Source organism: Neopelma chrysocephalum, unplaced genomic scaffold (assembly GCF_003984885.1).
Source record: "Neopelma chrysocephalum unplaced genomic scaffold, ASM398488v2 Primary Assembly neopelma1_24, whole genome shotgun sequence".
NCBI classification, from domain to species: Eukaryota; Metazoa; Chordata; class Aves; order Passeriformes; family Pipridae; genus Neopelma; species Neopelma chrysocephalum.
This window is the reverse complement of record NW_020897693.1, coordinates 41,498,382-41,525,753: the sequence shown is the minus strand read 5'-3', so window position 1 is coordinate 41,525,753 and position 27,372 is coordinate 41,498,382. Positions and strand designations below refer to the sequence as shown.

General features: G+C 40.9%; 1 protein-coding gene across 2 annotated transcripts; it reads left to right on the top strand.

Annotated features, from left to right (window-relative positions):
* The first annotated feature begins 566 nt into the window (after positions 1–566).
* Positions 567–27,372, top strand: LGMN (legumain). 2 transcript variants are annotated; one of them, XM_027673709.1, is made up of 15 exons: positions 567–647; positions 1,934–1,966; positions 6,527–6,708; positions 15,011–15,108; positions 15,927–16,008; positions 16,537–16,622; positions 19,117–19,192; positions 20,056–20,118; positions 20,971–21,037; positions 22,674–22,792; positions 23,429–23,518; positions 24,186–24,383; positions 24,690–24,860; positions 25,737–25,804; positions 26,599–27,372. In XM_027673709.1, exons 3-15 carry the CDS (start codon positions 6,571–6,573, stop codon positions 26,636–26,638), a joined length of 1,296 nt encoding a protein of 431 aa, XP_027529510.1. In that variant the 5' UTR covers positions 567–647; positions 1,934–1,966; positions 6,527–6,570; the 3' UTR covers positions 26,639–27,372. The 2 variants fall into 2 exon arrangements, with proteins under 2 accessions (XP_027529510.1, XP_027529519.1); XM_027673718.1 differs by lacking the exon at positions 1,934–1,966 and having other exon boundaries at positions 596–647.

Below are 27,372 nucleotides of genomic sequence, written 5' to 3'. Positions count from 1 at the left end.
CTTCTTCTCATTAAAAACGGAGAAGACTTTACGATGTGTGGAGACATCAGGACCGTGCCTGGGAGCAGGCTGCGGGGCAGGGCTGCAGTGAGCAGCCAGGACTCTGCCAGCCATCCCGGCTAAGACACACAAGGACCGCGTGGGGCCGTTCGTTTTCTTCCATCGTTTCATGGATTCCCTTTGGCACATTCCTCTGCCTTCCCGTTCTTGGCCTCCTGCCTCCATCCTGCCCCGAAGGAACGGGACAAATCCAAAAGGAAGGCGCAGCCGGCGCTAACCGGCTCCTGTCCCGTGGACAAACTTACGCAAACGCCACATCCCGGGATGCTCCTGGCATGCTCCCGCCGTGCTCCCGGGCCCCGCGAGACGAGCTCCCCAGGGACACCCGGGACCACGCGACCCGCCGCGCCGCCGCAGAACTACAATTCCCAACGGGCTTTGCGCTCAGAGCCCGCAGCCCTCTGAGGGCGGGGGCGCGTTGGGCTTGCTGGGGCTCGTAGTGCGGCCGAGCGGGTGCCCGGCCCCGCCTCCGCACTTTCGCGATTGGCCGTGGCCTGGCTCCGCCCCCGGGGGCCGCGGTGGTCTGGCCCCGCACGGCGGTGCCCGCAATCACAGCGGCCGCGGCGGCGACTGCTCGGCACGGCGCGGTGAGGGCACGGCGGGGTCGCGCTGTTCGGGCGCTCCGGCACAGCCGCACGGGGAGGGGGTGTACGCCTGAGCGAGGGGAGTCGTGAGCGAGGGCCGGCCCGCTCCGTTCCAGGGCGGCAGGGGCAGGGGTAGGGACGAGCGGCTCCAGAGGAGCGGCCGAGGGCGCTGGTTTCCCTCCGCGGCTCCGAGCGCTGCCGAGCCCCCGCTGCTCCGCCCGGCGCCCCCTCACCCCGGCTGGCGGGGGCTTTTCGGGACCCCACCGTGGGTGGGCGCTGGGGTTGTGACGGGGCGGCGCTCGCTGGTTCTACTGAGCCCCCCCGCCCCGCCGCCCCCCGGGCGCTGGCACAGGGGTCGGGGTCGGTCCGGCCGCCCCGCCGGTACCGCGTGGGCGCGGCCGCAGCCGCAGCCGCCGGGCGGCCCGTCGGTGCTGCCCGTGGTCAGAGGGGTTTGGACACAGTTGTCCGCCCCTGTCACGGGCCCGCCTGGCCCGGCGGCTATATTTGATCCCTCCCTGCTGGAAGCGAGAGGAGTCAGAGCGTCTCCTTCCGAGGGTCATTGCCCAGCGCTGGCAGAGGAGGGAGGAGGGAGATCAGGGGGGATGCAATGACAGCAGCTCAATTTTAGTCCTTGGTAATACATTTTTAACAGGGGAAAAGGATGGAGTAACAGTTTACGGGGTTGCTGCGAAGGGCTGGTGATGCCTGAGAAGTGCTGCGCTGTGGCTGGTTATTTACAGCTGGTGAACAGCCTTGCCTTGCTTGGAGGTAGTACATCACTAGTTCCAAATTGTGATGGGAACGGCACCGTGTTGACTGTCTGAATTTGGGGGTTAAAATAAATATTGTAGCAAGGACCAGAAACGCTGAGATTAACCATAGTAAAAGACGCGTGGAGTGCAGGAATCTCGTGTAATCTCCACCAGGAATTTCTGTGTAATCACTTCTCCAGAATTTCATTCTATCCACGCTCCAAACATTTCCATGTTTGCTGAGCAGAAATGTTTACCCTTGTCTAACTCCATCTCCCAAATCATGCAGTGTAATAAAGCTATTCATGCAGTGCTTCAGTACCTGTTTTTTCGTACTATCAGAATGTGACAGCAGAGGCTTTGTAAATTTGTAGATAGATATGAAAGTAAATAGCAGAAGCAGTTTTACTGAAGTCTTCAGATCTGCCAGATTTGAATCTGGGGGGTTTGAAGTGCATAGAGAAAAAAATCCCCTAATCCAGGTGTATTAGATTATCACCATTCTAGAAATGATTTTGTTTTTTTTTTTATCCCCAGGTAAATTGTGCTATCTCTTGGCTGCTGAGAAAGGTAAATCTGCAAACAGTAGAATGAACTTCAGTTATGATTATTTTAAAGTGCATTTATTTTACATTAAAAACTATTCTGAGTTGACATAACTACAAATTCTTGGTTTTTTACAGTAAAAGTGACTTATACATCTTCAATAACTATAAAAATTATTTTACTACAAGTTCTGATCATATTAAGCCTATTCATGAAATGGTTACTAGTAGACTTTGTAAAGAAATGTTTTGCAACACAGAAACCATAATCTTCGTCAAAATGTACCTTGTCAGAATTTACACCAATAAAGATTTTTTCTTTCTGCCATACAAGCGCAGAAAGAAAATCAGACTAATGTTTCAGAAGCCTAATCATGGGTTTAGGTGCTTCTGTTTATGTAGCAGCCGGCACAGCATGTAAGCAGAACATTGCTGACAGTTTCCTGTGAGGAGGACTATTGTGAGTCACATATTTTGTGGAAATCAGCATCTAAGTATTACAGTGAGAGGCAATATGTAAGCACTGTGTGGAAAAATGAATTGTGGCTTGATTCTGGAACCTGAAAGGCTGATGGTTATAAGAAGTGAGCTGAAAAAGAGAGATTTCCTGGAAAAGCTGGAATGATCATCTGATTAGCTTAAGGCTGTTATTTTTCAGCAAGTTTACTGTTAGTTTACTTATTTCACAAGAAAGGAAAATTGAGCTATGGTTTCTGTTTATGTAGCTCTTGAAGGTAGTGCTTGAGCTATCTGGAGTTTAAGCTATCAAAGTGTCAACATAATTTTAAGCACTCGTGGAAAATACTTTTATCAACTCACACTCAATACCCAGGTGGTATCCTGTTGTTCTAAGAGTTTTGATCTTAGAGGACTGTTTCCCAAAGGAAAGTTGGGAACTCAGTGAACAGGCAGTTGGCCAGAAGAACTGTTCTAGCAGCAGCCAGCCATTTCCAGGTGCGGTTTTTTTTTAAACATCCCTCTCTTATCAAGGCAGAGCTATATGCCAGCTGTCTGATGGGAAGTGGTCAAAGTACCACTGTCAGGAAAAACGGGTTTTAGGAGTGAATTGTTCTGGCAAGAGCCGCCCAGTTCTGGACATGCTTCTTCCACGGATTGTGCAAGCTGCACAGCAGCCTACCTGTGTGTGTATATGCTGTGGCTCTGCATGTTTAGGTCTGATGCTGAACCCACTGCGTCTGAGATGTGCCTTTTTCCTGACATGGTCTCAAAGCAAAGTTAATTAACTCTTCTGCCAGAAAAACTAGGCAGAGCTGATCAAATCTTCTCATATTTTGTGGGTCATCCAAAGGTCTAAGATATCTTTTAGTGAATTTTCAGCTTTTCCACAGAGTCTAACTCTGTGCATGCATTTAGCATTGCATGTGACAGATCTGCAGAGAAAGGCTTTTTATGTACCTGTGGTAAGCTGGTTAGCTGAGCTGCTTTCTCTTAGTGTGACTTGAAGACAAAGCATGTGATGGGGAACTTTCTCTTCTCAACTGTAGGTCAAGAACGCTTCAACACAAACCAGAACACAGTCTTTTAGGTTGCCCACTTGCACTCAGAGGCTTTCTTTAAAATAAGTAGAAATGGGGGGGGGGGGTGTTTGTTTGTTGTTTGATAGGGTATTTTTGTTTGGTTTGTTTTGGGTTGGGTTGTGTTTTTTTAAGCAGTAGTTGGAAACAAGCAGTGAAGACCTCTTCCCACCACACATGTGTTTAATGGTTAAACCTATTTTAAGTGCTGCTTGGAGAACCTTGGGGAGCTGAGCATTTATTAATCATGGTTTATTACTGCATTGTGGTATGTCAGGTTCCCCCCCCCTTTTTTTCTGGTGTTAATTTGATTTAATCACCATATAGGAAAAGACAGATAAGTGAGATTATATGTCATTAATTAGTGCGAAAGAGGAAGTTCTTTTCTATTCTAAATAATCTATGACAAAACATACATGATTTGCTAATACAGTGTAAATGTGTCTTGGTGTTTGGTTTTTATTTCCCCCCTGGGAGTTCTGCACCATTCTCAACTTTTGTCTCAGCAGAGGTAAGAAACATGAGGGTCTATATCCACATACCACATGGGAGACTCTTGAATCATGGAGGGACTGCCTAATGGGCTTGATAGTTTAAGTCTGTTTCTGATCTGGCCCCGGGGTTTTCTGTTGTGGGCCCATTTGCAGGCAGAATATGGGGCTGGTATTTGGTGCACTTGTGCCTGCACAGCACGGGCCCATGCAGAGGTACTGGCTGGGGTCCTGAGACCTATAGGCCCCTGTTAGTGTAGTCAGGAGCGTGAACTCATCAGGAAATACAGTCCCATCAAACTGTCTCCAGTTCAGGAGTTGGCATTCCATAGTGTGTTTTTTTTGAAGCCGCTCCAGTCTCCATTGTGGGGTGTATCAGTAACTGGCAGTGCAGTGACTGTTTCCATGTGAGGGATGCCAGTGTGCTGGGACCTGCCTTGAAATCAGCCACCATGTTATATGGCCCAGTGAATAGCTGGCAGCAGCACACCTTCTGTTGATATGTCCTGGATTCCAGTGAATGATACCTCAAAGAGCTGAGCATCATGTGGAAGGATCTCCAGCAATCATTTGAACTATTTATTTTCTCTCTCTTTTTTTTTTTTTCCATGTAAGTATAAGAAAGAAGTTTCCTCTTATGAGACAGATACTGAGCTCTGAGGGATCTGGTTGCATGAAATTCAGCTCCATATTCTACTAAGTCAAACTCAGTTAAGATTCCTAAGCAAATGGTCTAAAAAATACTGATTTTCTTTTTTTTGCCTAATGAAATTGGGCAATGGAAATTAATAGGCTCATTGGCCCATGGTGTGTTGTGGCGCTTTACAAAAGTTCTATACAACTTGGTCAGACTTTTAGCTGGGCTGTAGGCAACAGAATAGGCATGTTTTGCAGATAAGTTTAGTTCTGTTTTTTCTGTTCTGCAGTTTTTCTGTGTGGTAACAGCCCTTCCTGAAGGAGCTGATTTGCTAACATGATTCCCTTACTTTGTTCTAGCTCCATTACAAAAGGATTAAAAAAAAGCCCCAACTTCCAAATATATATATAAAATATTTTTCGTACTGCTGCCTGCAAGACTGAATCTTAGTGACCAGTGGATCCAGTCTTGGAAAAAGACCCATGCTACATGTTAGGTTAGCAGTCTTCACTGTACATGGCTGCTTTGGAGGTGAGCTGGCTGCTTCTCTCTTTCAGCCTCATTTGACTGGCTGCAGACTGGTGGTTTTGACTGGGGCTGACTTAGGTTAGTTGGTTTAGTGGTAGTTTTGACATTTTACCTTGTGACCATATTGTATGGCTTGGGAATTTCCAGCTTTTATTCCAGAGAAAACATTGCTAAAGTAGGCTGCTCTACCTCTTATTACAGCACCTATTTGATAAATAGCAGCCATGATTAATTTACAGGATCTCTTTTTTGTAAGTAGGCCAGTGTAAAATCCCAGATGTCAGTGCATGAGGAAATATGTAATCTTTTTGCATGTGCCAAGAGCATGCAGTTCTTCAGGGCAGTTTGTTTTATGAGTTACCCATTGGATGCAGCAGACCTGAGACTGTGACACTATATATAAACTGCCAGCCTTCTCCTATGTCCCCCAACCCAAAGAGTAAACCTTTAAATGTGTGATTAGATATGGTCAGATTGTTTGCTTTTAGTGCAAATGCTTTTTCAGACAATCAAGGTGCTTGGAAAGTCACTAGTGAGGACCTTACTTCTGGTCCTCTCAAGAAAGTAGAAAGAGCTATTTTTGCATGGGCTCAAACCTCCTCTCTGGCTCTGCTTTTCTGAGTTTGTCATTCACAGGCTCAGACCCAATTCTCTCACCTTGTGCAAACACTTAACCATTGTGCAAAAGACACGAAAATGCTACTCTTTCATGTGGTACTGGTTCACATTTGCTCTCCAGTAGCATTGCAGGTTGCACAAATAGCATGAGGCTCTCACAACCTGCACTTCCCCCCAGCCCTAGCACTTAAAGCCGTATCTTGTGCAGAACAGTGGCATGGCCCTTTCCACCCTCTCTGGCTTTGTGGGCACAGAGAGCTTTTGTGACACTCCGACCTTCCAACTCCCCAGCAGTTCTCCATGTCGATACATCCTTGTGCCTACATCACCCGGGATTTGACTCGGTAATAATGGACTAATTGCCAGTGAGTGGAAACCAGGGAACAACATAAGCAGAGACCAAGAGAGTAGTGTTAATCTGAAAAAGATTTATCAATAAATACTTGATAGTGAGGCTTGCTCTGTATTTGGGCCTTATTCATTACCAGCAATTATAGAACAAAACAACCAAAGGGAGCTGAACGACTTGGTTGTCCTGGTCAGAATTGCTTTCAGTCAGATTTGAAAGCTGACAGAAAACTATTGTAACTAGTAGCAGCTTGGTGCTGAAGGAAGATTTGACCAGAAATTGTGCCACGGGTTAAATGGTCTGTAAAACAAACAAACAAAACCCCACAAGCAGGAAAACCTCCTAGTCATGATACTACTGATACTTTCTTTGCATTTGCTTATTGACTGATGTCCTCTCATCTACTTCTTTTCAAATTCTTCATTAGAAACCGAACTTTTTTCCCATTTGTGGCATAAATAAAGAAGAGAGATGATACTGAAAGCAGTCGTGCTGCTGGGCTGTGCTCTGGGCATCAGCACGTTCCCCATGGAAGAACCTGAAGATGGAGGGAAGCACTGGGTGGTGATTGTTGCCGGTTCGAATGGCTGGTACAACTATCGGCACCAGGTAAGCACTGCTGGTTCCACATGCTCATGCCATCTCTGCTCCAGAAAATGCCTGTTCCTGGAGTTGCAGGAAGATGATAGCTGCCTGTCATCTAGACTAGCTCAGACCTTCTGTCATTAGGGCAACTGCCTCTACTTCTAGACTCCCAGATGTGTGTGAAGTTTTCAAAACAAACGACCACAAGATTTGCTCAGAGCCTGCTCTTAGTTCTTGTTGTTAGCAGCCCAAGAATTTCCTTCCACTGCTGCTTTTAGAAGGTGAATTTTTTCTTTTTGCTTACAACTTTGTCCAGTCTTTTATCTCCTGGGAAAGCTGTCGTTAGCAGGAGGAGCACACTTCTGCATCCTGGGAAACCTGTGTCTTTTAGGATAAATATTCCATTGGTAGGCTAGAGGATTTAACCCCAACTTGCAGGTATACAAATGATGTCTAGAGTTAAACCTCATTTTGAGACACATGCTTTTTTTTCCATTTTTTTCTTTGAATTTGTTTTCCTCTTTTCATTATATTAAGAAGAGCTCTCTTTCTTCTCTCCAGTTAAAAAATCTCTGAAGGCTGCAAATGCACCGGATGTTTTGAGAGGTGGAGGATGTGTGGAAGAGGGTTCTTTTTAACCTAAATCAGTTTGCTGACTGTTCAACATCATTGCCTCAGAGCTGTGTTGTCACAACAAGGATATGGTGCTCCAGGGTGCAGGGATCAAAGTGAGTGGCAGAAAGAGGAGAAAAAAGGGAAAAAGAACTCCTGAGTTTGGCACTTCTGTGAAAGCCATTGTGGTCTGAGTGGAGGTGTCAGTATGGACAGGATTAAATCCAAGTGACTTAACTCTGATTAAGTTCAAGACTTATCAGCAGTCAGGAGACTTGGGTAGCATTTTCCCCTTAGGGAATTCTTGGACAATCCCTTAAACAGATTAATCTATGCATAAATGCAGTCTTTGCTTGAAACTCTAAAACTACCTCTTACTTACCTGGAGAGTGGGGTCAATTTAATTCTGATTTATGTATATTTTTATATTTGTAAATGTTAGAAAAATAGTTTGCTAGACTGTTGTTGGTTAAGGTGAACTCAAATGGGGATTTTAACATTAGTGTAGAAAACCAACATTTTAAAAACTGAACTGTATTAAATGTACTGGCTACATCTGATTTGCTGAAACAGGAACTTTTCAAGTATTTATTAAATTCAATGTAACTGCCTGTAAAATCTGGAGAGGCTTCATCCTTTCTATTTGTGTTGATTGAGGAGGAAATGTACCTTCTACGTCTTGGACACCCTGGGTTTTGTTTATGTTTCTTCTCCCCCTCAGCTCATAATCAGTTTGTAACTTTCAATGTAGTGATGAGCTTAAAACTGAATGAACCAGGCTGACAGTCTTGCTGCATCTGAAGAAGAACTTATTACTGGCAAGTGCTAGCTCAACACTTTGACAAGCAGGTTTTAGGGATTTTTCCAGCTCCTTACACTGTAGCTATCACCTGATAATCATAGTTGGAATATTACAAACTTAATATAAACTATTCATAATTCAAATTAAATCTTAAAGAAGAGAGTTTTAAAATTGAAACTGGAAAACAATTATGAAAATACTAGTGCTGTACTTGACCCCTACTTGTCTTGGGGTGTCTAAATTTAATTACTGAGTTGTGCTCTGGTTGTTGCTGTTGTTGTATAACCAGTCTAGCTGGCTCCATTCCACTCCAGGAGGAGTTAATACCACAACATTAATTCTTTACACAAAACTACATTTTTGAAGTTGTAGCTCATGAGAATTCCTTTTCTCAGTTGCCCAGGCACAGAGTTTTTAATCTCTCTGTCAGTGAGCCTTCAATGGCAAGTATATCTGCCAGTTATGAAGAACACAAGATCCACGCTTAGATATTTCCATCCAACAGTAAGTCTTTTGAACATGCCAGTTTTGCAGAAGCATGTTAACTTTTGAGTGTGGTCACAGTTACTTTACACACAGTTACTAAGTAATTCCTTTTCAAGGCTAGAAAAATGAGAGGAGGATTTCTTTAAATACCTTAGTTTTGAAGATAATGTCAACTAACAATGCAAAATATCTGCCATATCAGGTTGTTCTGAATTTAAATACTAGAAGTCTCTTTATTTTAAACTACCACTTGCTTTGGGTGCAGTATTAACATTTGGAAAAATGAAAATTGGAATACATTCAATAATCCTATCAAAGTTATGAAATCAGCATCATAAAATAAGAGTCTGTGTGAAGGATCCTTCAGAATATGGCTGAGGTCCTACTTGCTTGTCCTAGGCAAGATACTGTGCCTCTAACTTGTCCTGAAAAGAATCAGTTCCCACAGGATGCAGCACGTTAGCAATCTGTGCTGTTCTGCCTAGGGACATTTAGTGGCCAATCTTGAGGGCCTGGTGGGAGTGAGCACCCATGGCGGGAGAGTGACATATGGTGAGACAAAGGCAGCAGTTAGTCCTGGGAAATCCACTTGTGTGTGCCATGAAGTGTCATCCAGACAAGGGTGCCTTGGGTATCAAAAAATTGGAGAAATTTGTTCCCAGCAAAACAAGCAGAACAATAGACTTTTAGCGGAGTTATACATTGGAGGAAAGATACCACAGAAAGGAGAAATTATAACAAATTTTTGGAAACATGCAGAATGATCATTATGTCTTTGTGTGTTAATGTTCTTTGCCTTCCAGTGGTGGGAGCAAAAGCACTGTAAGTAAGTAAATTATTTGCTCAAGTCACTTGCAGTGGAACCAGGAATAGGACTTGGTCTTTCACTTCTGTACTTCATCCATCATGAAAGTAATTCCACACACAGAGATACATGTTATTGTTCGGTATAATAATACCTGTACTGTCAGGTACAGCCAAGCAGTGCTCCAGGATTGCAGGTTTGAGTAATTCTTTGCTTTCCAAGGGAGAAACTGTAGAAGAAAATATGTTGTAGTCTATTTGCTTTCCTCCTACCATCACCTTTCTTCCTTAGAACTTCTCTGACCTAGCCTGCGTACAAGTGGATTTATTGATGTGAATGTTCCTGTAAGTAGTTACTCAATCTGGCTTTTTTTATTTACCAGACTTGTTGCTATTCCAAACATTGAACTAAGCACTCATAATGTCCTTTTGTAATATGAGACCTCAGCAGACACATCTCTGGGTTTCAGTTGCTCCATTCAGCTGTTCAGGGTGCAGTTAGTACATGATGTTGCATGTTTGTATTACATTTATATTTTGTGAACTCCAGTTGTTTTGCATGCTGCCTGCACACAACACAGTCAAAACATGCTCAGTTGCCTGCTGCAGTAGTTATGTATACGTGAAACCTTCAAAAATGTGTCTCATTTCATACACAAAAATTTTGGGGAAAACAGTCGATCATTGTATGCTGCACAGACTCCAGGAACAGTAAGTTTGTAAGGGCTTTGCAGACCCCAGAAACACTGATTTTGCACCTGTAACCTCAAGGAATCTAAAACTCCATCTAAGACTGGTTGTTTAGCTTTCAGTGGTTGGGATCCATTTTCAGTGGTGCAAACCAAGTATAGACAAGATAAGGATAAAACCACCGTTTGCACTTAAATGTCAGTGAGATTCACACCTTGCAGGCAGTTGTTTCTGGGACTGTTTCCTAGTCAGGATGATCTAAACTTGTCTTACGCTTTTATCTCCTCTAGTTCCTAAAATAAATTTTAAGTGGTTTGAATAGTATAGAGCCCAATGTGATAGACTTACTACCATTGCAAAGCTAGCATATATATTGTTTTATGCTTGTGGCTTCTCAGTTCTTTGGTGTTTTTATCCTTATCTTGGTGGTTTTGATTAGAGTTACTTGGGCTGTGAAAGGAGTATCAATGTGCTCCTCTCTGCTCCTCAGCAGTTACTCTGACTTCTCTGTAGCAGCTTTTTGATTACCAGACTTCTGTTACCAGGCTGCTATTCAAGAGTACTCCCCTCCCATTCCTTGGGAAAGTGTCTGAGCTCTCTACTGCACATACAGCTGGATAAAATACCTCTGGAAAGCTTAGTGGTGTACGTGAACAAATACAGCACCAAATACTTCTGATAGATTTAGAGAATGAGTCAACAAAGTAGTTTACATTAAGAGAAATAGTCTACTTGTCCTGGGAGATGATCATACCAGCGAACTGAAATCTAAAGCTGGCTTCACATCAAATCAGAAAGAGACAGACCAGTACTTTCTGGCTACTCCAAAACACATAGTCCCTGGAAAAGCCTTATGTGAAACAGAGTCTTACGAAAGGAGGACATATTCAAGGAGAAAAATACCAGGTGGAAAAAGTCTGGCAAAATTTAAAATAAAAAAAAATTGAATTTGCATACATGGGTTTGTTTTCAGTTCTTGTTTTTGGTTTTATATTTACTGAGCTTTGTGAGTCAGGGACTTTATTCAGGGTTCTAGTCACTACCAGCCAGAGCAGTATGTTATTCTGGGACAGTCTTAAATTCTCCAGTCCTGCAAGTAACAGACACTAAGGATGTCTTGGCTGTTTGACTTCAATTAACATTTCCTCACTGTGCTTAGAAAATTGAAACTGAACTTATAGGAAACCTTTCCTAAGTTCTTGATAGTGCTGTAGCTTTTGGCAGATTCACTGATGTATGTTTAAGCAAAGGAATGAGACATGGCTGGCATCTCAGATATATTCTTCTACCATGCTTATGTATTAGAGTTCATTCTTTTTTAGGCTGTGACGTTTCAGTGTACCTGTAGTGGGAATAGTGCCACTTTGCAATGAAGCTTGACAGTTCATTACACATGCTTTTCAGCCATGAAACTTGCAGTCATAAGACAAGAAGTAACCAATTTCACAGAAGTCCAGGCTTTTCCCTTTAGGAACTATTTATGCATGCTTGTGTCATAAAGAACTTGATTTTTCCAAAAAACCCACCCAAGCAGTCTACTTAAAAGCTGCGTCATTCAAATGTGTAAATAACTGTATGGCAGAGGAAAACAGGGGTGGATGTGGGTTTTTTTCTCATTTTTGGGTTTGTTTTTTTGGTGTGGTTTTGTTTGTTTGTTTGTTTTCTTTTAGAATTCCCCCAGATGTACATTTTGGGAAACAAAATGCCCATCCCATGAAGATAGAGTAATTCACCCTCTGATCTCTGCTATCGAAGTCTAGGAGTTAATAATTTAAGCAGATCTTCCATAGAAATTGGTGATGTAGCAACAGGTTTAGGCTAACCAGGGGATGAAGGGTCTGAACCATACTGTTAACAATGTCAGTTTTGGAGCTTGCCTAAGGTCAGTTATGCAGTAGGAGCTGTACAGCTACACCTTCCCCTACTCTGTGCAGGGCAAATCAAGTCATGGTCACAAAAGCATGATTTGCATTTAGTGACAATTAATTCAGTAAATATGTACAGCGTTCATTTCACCTACTAAACCAACAAGAATAGTACCAACAAGAGATCTGGAACAACTGAACAGCTGTCTCTTTTAGAGTGGTTTGCAGGTAGATACTGTAGAAACATCTCTGAGAGAAACGGGCTCAAATAGCTGCATTTGAGAGGCAGTTACGCATCAACAGGAAATACTCTAGATTCACATACGCCTCCCTACTCTGGCAACAGACTTTTGTATTCTGGTTTTATAGACATTTATGGGTTTACAAAGGGAATGAGGAGGAGCATGTGACCAATATCAAAGATGACAAATCAGGTCAGCTAATTCTGTGCAATAAACTCTAAATGTTTACTCAGAACTGTCCTACTTTAGCCGATGGAGTTTTAGCAGCAAAACATGTTTTTGCTGCTCTAGCCTTTTTTGGTGATATCTTTATGCTACTAGCAGGTAGAGTTCCCTTAGCAAAAGCCGTAAAAGGCTGGGACAACCCCCAAACAAGCATAAATTAAGGTTGAGGGGAACTGATTACATTGATTTATCTCCCTTCACAGTAGGGAATTCAACCCATGTACTTTTACCTCTAACATCTGCTTTACTGTTTACTAAGACAGGATGTACTGAGCAAACCTGAGTCAGTGAACCAGAAGGAAAGAGAGAAGAGACAAAAACCCCCTGACAATATGCATTTACAAAGCTTAACTAATTTTATGTACTCGGTATTAATTAAAACCACCTCTGATGTCCCTACTGTCCAGCCGCTGTTTGTGGGAGCACAGACACTTGCTGGTTGAATATGGTGATACCATATCACCATGGTATGCCTTAAGCATTTCTGTGTGTTGCCAGCCTATAACTGTTTCAGTCAGCATATAGAGGTGTATTATATCTTGACAGTAAGAGGGGATGTGTAATCTACTCATCAGTCAGGGTAGAGAAGCCCTGATTAGTGTTTTCTTCTACTTCTGCTTGGTTTGCTTCTGAAAATCACATATATGCTTAGTCAAATCTGCACTCTTCTGTTTCTTATTATATGTGATACCTTTATAACTCTGGTTAACCTCTACCTTTTGACTTGTTGAGGCAGCATCTGGTATAATAACATATAGGGAAGTGGAAAACTAAACAATGGAGATTGACTGGGATAGGTGGAAGAGTACATAGACTGACTGTGTAGTAGGAAATGGAACTGCTCTAGTAAGAACAGTTTAATATTCAGCATTAGTCACCTGAGGGATTTTCCCATGGGAGTCTTCATTAGCATTGAATGTGCCTCACCCTTCCCAGAGTCTTGTACAACTATCTTCTCTTTTCAGCTTCAGTTTCAACTGCACTTAAAAGACCAAGGATTATAAATTTACAGGATTCTATAGTGTCCTTTCGGTTAAACTAGTACTCCTAAGTCATCTGAATGTACGTTGGTCCACTTAAACCACTTCAGTTTGGTTTCCACACTAGCAAATTACATTAGTTCAACAGAAGTAAGCTTTAAAACTTGCTTCTTGCCTGCATTTGTAATGTGCATTTGTTAGATGAGATCTCTTCCATTAAACCTGCCCAGCTTTTTCTAGCATGTAGTGAGCTGTAGTTCTCGTGTTTAGGAATGATTTTTAGTGTCCCATTAGGTTATTCACAGACTGTAAGGTTAAAAGAAGAGAATGAGTTGAGCTGGGGTTACTAAGAATTTAGCATTCTGATAGAGGTTTGTATTTACTGTAGTATCACTTTAATGCATATTGTTATTTCTCCATCACGGGAAGGAAGATGGTTCTGTAAATAAAATCTGCTTATTCATATCCTGTACAAGTCAGGAAAAGAACCTGAATAGAAATTCTGCAATTCTGTTTTCCACTGAAATCTGTTTTCTTGCCCTGAAGTTGTTACTTTGTAGAGTAAGCAATACATAATTAAAAAGAAAATTTTCCTTAACCAAAATTCTCACCTAGTAAATTAAAATTAAATAAATTCTTTGCAATGATGACATTGGTGAACCGTACTTGCTTAAGCCAACGACAGTCTTCAGTGCCTAGTCATGCAGGCTTGGTGCAGAACTAATTGAAATTGGTGGAAATCCAGCTCTTTTCTTCTTCTTCTTGGCACATTTTGAATTTATCTGTCAGTGCACAAGGTTTTCATTTAGATTTTCTCACAGAACGCAGAACATTGCTGAGAACCTTTTGTTAAACTTTGTTATCTGTACCAAGTCTGAAGTAACTTCTGGTTTCTGTTTAAGTAAGAAATCAAAATAGGTAATGAGATAGATACTTTACTCATAGTCTCTATTATCAATGCAACTGCTCCTAATTAGAGAAAGACATTGAGTTTTGATTTAACCTCTAGCAACCCTCAGTCTCTTATATTGGAATGCAGTTTCTTTTGGACAAAAGCCTGCTCTTAAGTCTGCAAAGCTATTTTTCTTCTAGTCTCAAAGGTGTCCCGGTTTCAGCCAAGGTCTGGGTTAATTTTTTGCAGTAGCCATGAGGGGGTGGAGCCTGGAGCTGTGTGGGCGTGGCCAAGACCCTAATTGTATTCAAGACCATCTCAGGTCACTGTTGGGGTGCAAAAGGGGCTCTCTTTCACTTCCAAGAGAATGATATTCTTTTCTGGTCAGAAGAAAGTGTGGCATGGTGGGAAAGAGAAGGTCAGAGAAGGTCCTATTTGTTGCACATTTGGCTTTCCCTGTAAATTGCTTCTTTGTCTTACACCTTTTGTTATTGATGTTGTTGCTGTTACTGTTTCATTTCCTTATCTCATTGCTGTTTCCAGTAAATTGTTCTTATCTCAAGCCTTTGAGATAATCTTTACCTTTTTTGCTTCCATCTGGAGGGGGAGGGAAAGCAAGTGAGTGTGGCTTTTTTAGTGGGACTATTAAATTGGAGAATACTATTTCTAAACCAGGACAAAGGTAACATTTCTGTTAAAGGTAGTAATGAAAATCTGCTTAATTTCAGGCAGACGTGTGCCATGCGTACCAGATTGTACACCGAAATGGAATTCCAGATGAGCAGATCATTGTCATGATGTATGATGACATTGCTGATAATGAGGAGTAAGTGATGAATGCACACGAGTCACAAACTATATGGTTACTACAAACATGCTATAGTCACCAGTGTGTTTTGAGTTTGTAGGAGTTTTGTAAGAAAAGCCTTTGAATTGTGCTCATGAACTTCTCAAGTCTTACTCCACAGCTCAACATCAGTTGTGGTACTGAGGACTTCAGAGCTTCATTGTTTTGAGAATAAGGGACCTTGACTCCCAGGTGTGACAGTGTCAGCAGATAAATAGCTGAAACCCGCAGACATAGGGAAGCTCTGTGTATGACTTGCAGGGCTTTTTTGAAAGGACATTACCAGATAAATTCCCAGCACCTACCATATAAATTCCCAGCAGAAGGATATGGGTCCCATTCTTGGTGACTGACTAGAGCATATAATTGCTTTCTGTATGAAACAGTTCAGTTAAACAGCATCTAATTCTGAGACAACTTCTGCCAAAATCAGCAGACATCACATGCACAGCAGCACTGGGAGCACAGAGTTAAGGGGAATAAAGGCAAGATTGCAAGGAGAGAGATGATAGTATAAGAGACCACCCACCTACCTCTTCAGATTAATTGGCATGATCTGTGGTGGGATGCTTGAATGTACTCTGAGGGTAAGGACACCTGAGACAAGTATATGTAACTGACTGAAGTGAAAAGGCCTTTATATTCTGAGATCACTTAATGACACATGGTGCAAGTTCTTATACTCTCTGTCAGATGATCTGACCAGTGAGGACAGTTTAAATGGTTTCTTAGTTGTTCCATGGTCATTGTGTGGTGTGTGGGTAATTATTCATATTTATGTTCCATTTACCTTTCAGAAATCCAACAAAAGGCATTGTCATCAATAGACCTAATGGCTCAGATGTGTATGCTGGAGTGCCCAAGGACTATACAAAGGAGGTAGGAATGAAACCCCATTTCCCAGGGTAGGTTCAACCCTAACCTGTGTTCTGTATAAATCCTTTCAGCCTGTATCTTACACTTCAAAATGCACATTGTATAAAGCCTCCAGCTCATTTACCTGCATGGGTTGGCATGAAGATGTTAATGAGATGAATATAAACAACAGATGTTCTGAACTGAAGCAGTGGTCATAAAAGTGAACCTTTACACTGCTTCTGTGCTGACACATGAAATGAAGGAAGAAAAGTCTTGCATTCATAAATGTTGTCTCTCAATCTGAAGAACAGCTGTGTAAGACTAATTGTTTCATTAGAACAGTAATCCGGTCACTCAGTGATTTCATGATTCAGCATCCAAGTGAGTCATCAGTGGCTAATGCATTAGATAATGATGGATTGAAAAGGATGGCCAGCTAAACTTGCCATCCGTGCATGGATCCTGACTTTCAGGAAGCCATCTTTCTAAATGAAGATTTTGTTGTTGTTCTCATGACCAGATTTAACTTTAATCCTCTCAAATCCTTAGGATGTTACTCCAAAGAATTTTCTTGCTGTTCTCAGAGGAGATGCGGAAGCAATGAAGGGGGTAGGATCAGGAAAAGTATTGAAAAGGTAAGACAATTTTAATTCAGAAAATAATCACATGTGTAGTTGTACATTGACTCTGATTTCGAGAAAAGAATTAGAGCAGCTTGGGAATGCAGCAAGATTATTGATGGCAATTCCAGATAATTCATGTTAAAAATACAGCAGTTCTGATTTCTTAAATTATCCATCACAAAGAAGCAACTGCTGATTATTTGACTGGTATGGAATCCAGTATAGGTTAAGGTATAACAGCTCTAGAGGATAGTGTCAGTTGTACTAAGGTATTCGTCATTAGACTATTGACTTTTGCAAGAGTGGCTATTCAAAGAGAGTTTTTTAAGGTTTGGAGACCTCTAGAAAGGGTTTTCTAAGGCTTGGCTGAGTGTACATGAACAGTTGTATTAATCACCTGAAGTGGTGAGACTTAGCAGTCAGTGGCAGAGGGACAGAGAGAGCTTAAACAGCTCATCAGCTGAAAAAATTGTATGTCTAATCCCAGCCTTGGTCTTTGTGGCACAGGTACACACTGAGGCTGAATATAGGCCATAATTCCATTCCTAATGAAATGGAATTATGGTTTATATTTGATGCAAAAAAAAGAATCTACGTGATTGAAAAAGTAATGTTACCAGCAATTAACCTTATAAGTGGTGTATTAAGCTTGTTATTTGTAAACCAAGTTACACAAATGATTGTGAGTTTGGCAATATTCTAATATACAAACAATGATTCAAGAATAAGAGCAATATATTTGAGAGCCTAATTAGAAGTCCTCTTAGAAGGATACCTGGTGTCAGTTATTCATCTTGCTTCTACAGAGTTTGAGATGTGAAAGTATGATGCCTACCTATAAGGTGTGTTATATTTCTTATGGCTGGTAAAGAGTTATATTTTTCTATGTACAGTAATTGCTGTAAAGCCTTTAAGATTTTAAATTTGACCATTTGGAAGGACTAACAGAGTTAAGGAAAAATTGTGAAGTGTCTATCTTCAATTGACTGTTTCATTTTAGAGGCAAAGCAATGAAAAAGAACAGAATAATCCCACCCTGACATTGAGGAGAATAATAAAAAATAAGGACAGTAGTCAAATAAGCGATTGCTCTCAATTGTTTAAACTTCATCCTGAAAAGCTGAGGTAGAAAATTATACATGCAATGCATAGAGGCAAAAAGTAAATAAATTGCTGCATATTACTAGATTGTGCTCTTCTAGTATCTGGAATGAGTCAAGAGGTGACTATAAAGCATTTTTTGTTTAGAAAAAACTGCTGCAGCACACACCTCACCTCTGAAAGCTTGATGTTCCAATTCAAATACGGGAGTAGCTATGCAGAGGGCCAAAGACTATTATGTACTCAGGAAGACAACTTGAACCAACATATAAAAGTCCTAGTTATTTACATTTCACTTTGGTCAAATTTTTTGCACTTAGGATTGAGAGCTGGAGCCAGAAAAGTAACGCCCAGCCCTTCTTTATTAGGCTCTGTTGTGTGAATTTTCAAGTGGCCTGACTTTTGCTATTGGGTGGGACAAGAACTCAATTATCCTCTGCCCAGAAGGTTTCCAGATGGACTTCCAGGTTGTCCCCCTAACCAGTAGGTTATTGGCCAGGCAGAAGGCTGGACACTGTCCTCTTGAGCTGCTGCAGTTGCACCCCTTTGCTGGACCCTGGTACAGAGGAGCAGAGGATGGCCTGGGGACTCCTCCCAGTCTGTTCACACATTTTATATTTAATTGTCCCTGAATACAGTTTAGAAGCAAAATCCCTTTGCAGATCTGGCTGTTAGGGGAAGACCTTGCTATCACCCAAACATGATCCGTTTGATTTAGAGTGCAGTAACTGTACAACAAACAGTACTACACGGACATGAGGGAACCAAAGCCTGTGAGCATTCAGTGCTCAACCGACTGTGGGGCCACTTGGTGCAGATGTCAGTCTGACCTTAGGGGTGAGTGGGTGCACACATCAGTTCTCCATGGAGTTGTAGGCTGACACTGATTTGGGTAACTGTGGCTATACAGACCTCAAGAAGGTAGTACATGCACGTACTTAAGGATCTTAGCAAAGAAGTTTTTATGATTTATCCCTGTGTTATGGGTGCCTTGATATAACTTAGTTATAAAAGCATTCATTTTTTACCAGATTGCTACAAATGCTCACAGTATAACAAATTCTTTACGTAGCCATTAAGAAAAAATTGTACTTCCACTATATCCTACATACCACCCCCTACCTCACAATTAGTTTATGGTTTGAAATGTGAAGTGTAATTGCCACATTTCCTATGCTTGAGGGAATAGCCTATATCCCTTTTTTTTCATTCCTCATCTCCTCTCATAAGCACCCAAAGTAGTATGCTTGAGAGGAAAAAAAATATTACCAAGATGAGGAGGTGCTTCAGCTCTATAATTTTCAGATATTGACATGTCTTGGCACTGAGAAGCATATGATGGTTGTTGTAATGAAGATTAGGTTGGAGTAATTAAAAAGAATTTGTTTGCCATTTTTTGTAACAGTGGTCCCAAGGATAATGTGTTTGTTTACTTCACTGACCATGGAGCTCCAGGACTTCTGGCTTTTCCTGATGATGACGTAAGCATTTTGAGGATAACATAAAGTCCATCCTTTTAGTGACATACTAAAATAATAATGAATTTAAAACCTGAAAATATTTAATGCACTGCTATATTGAGGGGAGAGGCATAAAAAGAGCGATGTTCTTCTCATCGCTGCATTTTGGATTTTTTCCAGTTAGAATCTGAAGCATTCAGTTGAAACTAAGTTATGTAACTTCATATTTCATTGGACTTTGGTAGTCCAAGCAGATTGTTTCATGCAGGTATGACTTGGCTTTCTGGTGCACTGTACTTACCTTCTGGGACCATTACTTATCTTTTCCAGAGTGGTAAATCCTAGAATATTGTATTTCAGAAGAGCAAAGCACTGGAAAAATTTGTTGGGAAAATAAAGTACATATTTATAGCAGTTAGTATTTATTCTTATTTGGTGAACTTGCCACTGGCTGCCGCAAGAGAGGAGCTCCGAAGAAAAGATACAAGGACTCCCTGAAGCAACAACTCAGCCTCGGGCATATTGACCACCATAACTGGTCCACTCTGGCCTCTAATCGGGAGGCCTGGAGACACACCATTTATAATGCTGCTGATGCTTTTGAGAAAGCACGCAGGATCACCCTTGAGGAGAAAAGACAACGCAGAAAGAATCGAGCCTTGCAGAATATACCATCTAAGGAGTCTTTCTGCTGTGTCTTTTGCAACCGGACTTGCCTCTCTCGTATTGGCCTTTTTAGCCACCAACGCGCTTGCAAGAAAAGTGGGTAGAGCCCTTCCCAAATCTTCGTTCGCGAAGCCTAGCCATGATGATTTATTCTTATTAAGTGAATTGTGTGTCTGTTGAACGTAAGTGGTTTTAAAACAAGCTTTCTTATTTTACAGCTTCACGTGAAGGACTTGAATAAGACTATTTGGTACATGTATCATCACAAGAAATACCGGAAGGTAAACAAGCATATCAGAAGTTGTGGAATAAAAAGAGCAGCTGGCATGGAAGAGAGAGATAGGTCTTCATTTTGAGAGTAGTTCAAAGCAGGAGGAATCTGGTACATGTGGTGAAATTTGCATTAGGATTTTGCACTTAAAAGGATTGATCCACTCCAAATTTTCTTTCTTTTCTATAGCTTACTGTGTTTTTGCAGTCGATGCTGAGGTGTAATATACTGCCATTTGCTAATGCTGTATATTCTGAACTAGAAAAACAACATCTGTAACTACTGCACCTCCATAATCTGTACCTGACTCTTCCTGTGCTTTGTTCACTTCAGACTGTGCTGTTATTACAGGAAGTTTGTATATACCTCATGTTTTTCTTACAGTTGCTAATATAGTTTGAGAGTATACCTCTTGTTGGAAAATTCTGTGCATTTATTTCATCACCTGTACTGTTAAGTAGAAAAATTAATATTTAGAACATTTCATTAGTGCTTTTTTTAAAGCAGCTCTTTGTGGTAATCTGTCTGCTATGGCTGGCCATCAGTTCCAGAAATACTGTATTCAATAATGATACATTTCTGCATCTAAAGAGTGACTGTATATTTGATCTGTGCTTTGTACATTAGTATATCCCTGTGGATTCTATAGGGATTAATACCACCTTTTCATTATGATTCTTTCCCCTTTCCATGTAGTTCCCAAAAATGAAAAATTGTCTTTTGTTTTGTACCCTTATGCATAGCATTTGTTTCAGGAATAGCAGTACAGGCCAACTAGCTACAGCTGAAAAGCACTGAAGGGCTTTTCTCTGTTTTCTCGTGGGATTTCTTAAGGTCTCTGATTTATTTTTTTGTTTTACAGATGGTGTTCTACATTGAAGCATGCGAGTCTGGATCTATGATGAATCATTTGGCTGATAATATCAATGGTGAGCAATCATTTAACTTACCGGACTTAAATGTCACAACTTGTCACAAACCTAAACAGGTACTGACTGTGTCAAGAATATGTTCAAGGCACTTTTATATAGTTTTAGCAGGGGAGCACAAGAATTTGAGAAAGTAATACTTTCCATTTACAGGAAGTTCTTTTCAAAGAATTAACGAAATCTTATAAAAGACTAACAGGGCTTTCAGTTTCTTGCAAATGAGAAGGTGAAAAAGTCTTTTTTTTTTTTCAGGAACCATGTGGTTGCCCTTAACTGGTAACACTTAAGTTATAGACATTTCTCAACCTCAGCACTGCTAACAACAGATGTGAAGTTCCTGCTCTCAGTTTCATTGAGTAGCAAAGGCACTTGTGAGACACCACAGCCAGGCAATTTTGCTGCGCATTTGCACAATAACCCAGGATGTGGAACTCAGATTTTTCGGAGTTTCTAAGCTTTCTGCTGAAGAGCTGGAAGCTCAGCCTTGATTAGGAAGAGGAATCACAGTCTTTTGAAATTCCTATTCTGTGGCAGGGAGACCAAGTAGTAGTTTTGGAGCTGTGATTCCAGGGAAGATCAACCACGTACCTATCCATGGCATCCTGGGTCCTTGGCCCTGGAATATGCTGCCTCGTACCTACCTAGACTTCTTGCAGACCTGTCAAAGATTTACAGAAAGTTTCATGTTGATGATTGTTCAAGATAAATGCTCAGTAAATCAGCATTTTTCAAAGTTTGTTGTATCAGAAATTCCCAGTCTGAGGACTCTGGTTTTACAACCAGCTCGGCCATAGACTTTCCAAGGCAGGAAATTGACAGTTTCTCTATTACAGTACCCAGCTGTCCTTGGCAGCTTTCAGTGGGGAGCTGCCAAGTTTAACTTGTTACTTAGTAAGCATTTTAAAGGGTGATAAGAGGAGCCTTTTACTACACAGTCAAGGTTTGAGACTTGTTTTGACTTTTGAGCTTTAAGCTGAGTAGAAACAACACTGTAGCTTTATAAAGTCATGTGTAGCACTTTTCCATTTTGAAATGTGGACTTCAGTTACACAAGTGTTGCCTTTGACAGAAAGCCAAAATAGCTTTTGTCTTAATTCCTGTAAAGATGTGTTTAGAGTATTTCTGGTGTGTTAGAGATGACTTACTGGGAACACTGTGCTTGGGGCAGATGTAGGTTTGTTTTGCTTTTCTCTCAGTGTAGAGTGTGATCTAAGAAAATACATTACTTAGGAGATGGCAGTTTCTGGAAGAAAAGACGATTTTTAGGGGATTCACTTCAAGTTTGGGGAAAAGTTCTCATTGTTGTAATGAAGAAAATAAATGCATAGATAGTTGTCAGTGCACAATGTTCTCAGGCAGTTCTTTGAATAGTAGATTTTTCCTTCAGAAGTGCATTTTCTTCTTTAAACACTCCTAGACCACACATTTGGCAGCAAGGAAGAAACTGTTATAGCAGCACCGAATCTGACTGAACAGAATTATTAACAGGCTTCCTTCCTGCTATTTAGGAGTAAATGATTGAAAACCAAAATACTTAGACAAATATATCATGTGCAGCTAAGTATTAAATCATGTGAGGGGAGAGGGGTTAAAAAAAAAAGGAGGGAGAAAAAAACCCTTTCTATTTGTCTTACAGTTTATGCAACAACAGCTGCCAATCCCAAAGAGTCATCTTATGCATGTTACTATGATGATGAAAGGCAGACTTATCTTGGGGACTGGTACAGTGTGAATTGGATGGAAGATTCAGATATGGTAACTTAGATAAGTTTTTTTCGTTTTTTAAATATAGCTCTATTACAGGATTTGTGGAAATACTGTGTTTTATGTAAGACTGAAATAAGCAAATTGAGTTGGTAAAAGTATTATCTACTAATCAGAACCATATATAATCTGTATTTGTTTGGGCCACTTAATTTATTTCTGAAACTAACTTTGCAAAATATTGTCTTCTTCTGTTATTTATAAGATATAAACTTTCTAGTTCCAAATTCTCATAATCTTTATTTGCTAATCTGATACCACATCTCCAAATGTGTTGAACAAATTGGGCAGTTCAGTAAGTTGTATGTCTGCTTCAGGGGTGCTTAAATACTGAATTATGGCTAACCCATTTTTTAGCATAATGCAGAATAGCATTAATGAAACAAATCTGGGATTTGTATGCTAGCCCACTCCCTTCTTGCCCATTTTCTGGGAGATTAGCACATCACTGAAAGCAATGTGAGACTATGCAGTCAAATCTTCTATTTTTAGTTTTATGTGTTTCAAAGGTTGTATAGCTCTCGCCTTATACTTCCTTCTGCATACTGGCCGTTAAGACCTTTTCAGGTTTCCTTGCATTTTTAGAATAGCAAATATCTATGACTTCATGGAAGTTTCTTCATGCAGGAGGATCTAAGAAGAGAAACACTCCACAAGCAGTTTCAGCTGGTGAAGAAACGCACCAACACCAGCCATGTGATGCAGTATGGAAACAGAGTATGTATTTGAGTGGGCTTCCTGGTCAGATATATCTTAGAGCCTTTCATGCCCTATATTTTTATACCTTAAAAAAACCAAACCCAAACAAAATCAACTGTAAGCTGACAGGGTTGATTTAAAAAATGAAGCTGTTTATCTTAGAAAACCACTAGCATTTAAGAGATGATGATCCTGATACTAAGGGAAATCAGCCTTGCATATGATTTAATCCAAGGAGTCAGGATATGAGTTGTCCTCTGAGCTCCGCCAGTGATATAAGAAGGGTATTTACCACTTCAAGGCATATTATGAATATTAATGAAATGTTAAAAAGTACAATGATCCCTCAAAGGGGAAGAGCTAAGAGGTGATAAAATGTTTCTACCAGTCCCATTATTCAACAGATTAAATATCCCTTAGAAAAGAGAAGATGTAAGGTTACTTAACCTTGCAGTCTTTTTCCCCACAGTGAGTTTTGCAAATAAAAATTCCCTGATTTTTGGCAGCCTTGACCTCATTGTATTAAAAAACCCAACTTGTGTACACACACACTTACAACCCTATGATTTTCTTTATTTTCTCTAATAAAGCAAGTTTAGAGAGTTAGGTTTGCATAGCAAAGCAAAGACAGGCTACCTACTGGGGGTGATTGACAGTTTCCATCTGTTCACTTTTTCTCCTTCAGAGTATTTCCTCCATGAAAGTGATGCAGTTTCAGGGCATGGGGAAGAAAGCTGTGCCCATTTCTCTGCCACCTGTAGAACACTATGACCTGACGCCGAGTCCAGATGTGCCCTTTGCAATCATGAAACGGAAGCTGATGGCTACTAATGACATTGTTGAGGCTAGGAAGATTGCTGCAGAGATGAAAGCATATCTGGAGGTAAAGCCAAATAACTCCTGCAGAACAGAAGTCAGTGTTGGTGTTGTTAGCGCTTTCTTCATTTTGACAGAACACTAGAAGGACAGTGAGTGATTTTGGATTCCAGGAGTCTGACTTTTGGTCTCCCTATTTTTCATTTGTATGTTAAGAGACAGGTCCAAAAGACTGATAAAAAGAAAAGTCAAAATCAGGTTCCTTAAAGAGCCCAAAAGTTGAGGGAGGGTTAAAGAAAGAGAAATTTCATTCAAAGTCTTCGAAGTAGATTTAGAAAAAGCATGTTTTAAGTTCTTGTTGGTTTATGTACAGGTGAAAGAATTTATCCAAGAATCCGTGCGAAAGATAATCACCATAGTAACAGGATCAACAGAAAAGACCAACCAAATTCTGTCAGACAGATTGACCATCAGCAATTATGACTGTTACCAGTCAGCAGTGAACCACTTCAAAGCTCATTGCTTCAATTGGCACCTATCCGTGGTAAGTCAGTCATTAGATATAACCTGATAAACATATGGAAAAACTAGCACAGTAGTCATAGGCACATCTGAAAATCATCTTTTATTAAAAAGCTAGCTTGGGGCAGTCATACAGCCTAGTTTTGGAGAGAGGGTAAGTATTGTTTTTGGAAGCAGGAAAACACTTCCACTATACCTGTAGGTAAGCAAAAAGATTACTAAAAAACAAACCCAAAAATAATCCCTAATTTTTACTAGATAGTGCTGTTTCTTCATCAACTCCCTCTCCAAAAATCCTAATATTAAATAAATCATGTTATAGTTCTGCTCAAAGCATCTCTACTGACAAAACAGAAACACAAGCACCACCACTGTGAATTATAATCTTGGTGCATTTAGATTTCTGTATTATGATTTTGTGTTGTGTAGTTCCTTGCAATAGCCTCACTGCTATTTCCGTGGTCTTGCTGAATTCCTGAGAGCCACCTTTTAGCTAAGGGCTTTGATTACCATTTGTTCTTCTTGGGATCCCTGTTGAGGATCAAATCCTGGTGTTAGACAGGATTGTTAGACTGTTTAGACAAGAATAAGGGAGTCCTGTTGTCAGGCAGGATATCCTCTTTAGTGTTTTGTTTTGTTTTGTGGGATTTCAAGAATATCATGGGTAAGATGGCCTTGCCTAAGAGGCCATGTGCACCACACCTGAATTTATCTAATGAAGTTGAAACAGCAAAGTGCACAGAACAAAAATCTGTCTAGCCCAGTACTAGGTCATCAAGACCATCAGTTGAACACCGTGAATATTAGTAGCATCTCTAAATTACTTCCACAGTTTAGTTTGGATAAACAATACCTGCTCTTCCTTGCTGAAATGATTAACAATACTTGTTTATTTCAGTATGAGTATGCACTGAGACAGCTGTATGCCTTGGTCAACCTTTGTGAAGGAGGATACCCCATTGACAGGTAATGAACTTCTCCCAGATACACAGTGTAGTTTTATCTGTGGTTAAAAAAGCAGAAGCTAATAGGCAAATGAAACCTAATCCTACAGCCTTCTCACTTGTTCTGCTCTGTTGACCATTTTGTCAGTAAAGTTCCCACTCTAAAGTTAAAAATGTTTATTTTGGAAAACATATCATTATTAGTCCCCTCCGACTCATAATGATCCATGTCCCATGTAACCCTTTAATTTCCTTGTTGAGCCTCAGGGGAAATTACAGGCAGTCAGAGAATCCTACTGTACCGCACAACATAAAATGGCATGACTGCTGCAAGATTGTTGCCCTATAACTCCTATATGGTCTTACACTGAAGAAAGCCTGGGAACTGCTGTATTTTCTGTGCTGCCCCCTCACAACACCACAGCACTGCTGGGTTCTGGTGACAAAAGGAACATGGTGCTAGGCCCCTCACTATGAGAGTGTGGTAGGAAAGCAGGGAAGTAATGGGCCAGGCTGACCCTTGTGGTGGTGTGGTAGGGCCAAGAGGAGCATGGTCTTGAAATTATGTCTTGGGAGTTTGTGGTAGAGGGTGGGATCCTAGCTTGTGAGTCATGCAAGAGGAAGAAAAGGGAGAGAGGAAGGCAGAGGGGTGAGGAATGTAAGTGTCCTGATGGTTCAGACGGCATGCACATGCAACCCATAAGATGAAGAAGTGCTGCCCCCACTCCTGGTGGCAGCCTTCTGCAGTCGGTTTGGGAAATAGTTTGAGAGCAGAGCACCTGAAAAATTACTCATCATTATTGTTCTCTGTTGCAGAATATGCCTGGCCATGAATCAAGTGTGCCTTGGGTATTGATGGAAACAACAGTCTCTAATACAACACTTACTACAAGTGATAACCTTTCATAACTGTAATAATCCAGACTTTACATGCATGCAACTTGAAGAGAGTCAACCAATGTACTGGAACTGCTGGGAGCTGAGGCACCTGACCACGAGCAGTGCAGCACTTGCCATGCTCTGCTCTGCATCCCCATGTGCTGACAGCCTGCTGCTTTGAGAGGGGCATCTTGGCAGACCTCCTGGAACTTTCAAGATGGAGAATTTGTTTCAAAGCACAATGCTCTTAAGAATCTCTTAATGAACATTACAAGCCACCTATGTGATTGCTGAATCCATGCTAAATTTAAACATTGAGTCATTAATTCTGGAATTCTGTTTATACTATCGCTAACTATTAGCTTTTTAAACAAAGTTAATGAATTCCGTTACAGTGACTAATTTGCAGATTGGTTAAAGAGTGAAGAAACCAAAGCTTGTTCTTTAAGCTTTAACTCCTTAACAGTTTAAAGAAATTAGTTGCGTTAGAGAAGTATTTGATGTGAACAGCACAGTTAAACTGTGAACAGTAAAAATCTTTTTGGGTAGAAAGCACTGTTTCCCAAAGAAAAAAAATATCTAATGCTGTAAACTTAGCACCAGTATTCTGTAATTAATTGTATATTCACACAAACCTGTGGGAAGTCATGGAGTACAGGAATTGCCTGTGACTAAAAATAAAGTTGGCAGATTCATCCACCTACAGGGCAA

Coding starts and splice junctions, on each gene's coding strand:
- LGMN (XM_027673709.1), top strand. CDS start 6,571: ATGATACTGAAAGCAGTCGTGCTGCTGGGCTGTGCTCTGGGCATCAGC. Junction 22,793..23,428: donor GGATGGAAGATTCAGATATG/GTAACTTAGATA, acceptor TTCTTCATGCAG/GAGGATCTAAGAAGAGAAAC. Junction 24,861..25,736: donor TCAATTGGCACCTATCCGTG/GTAAGTCAGTCA, acceptor TGTTTATTTCAG/TATGAGTATGCACTGAGACA.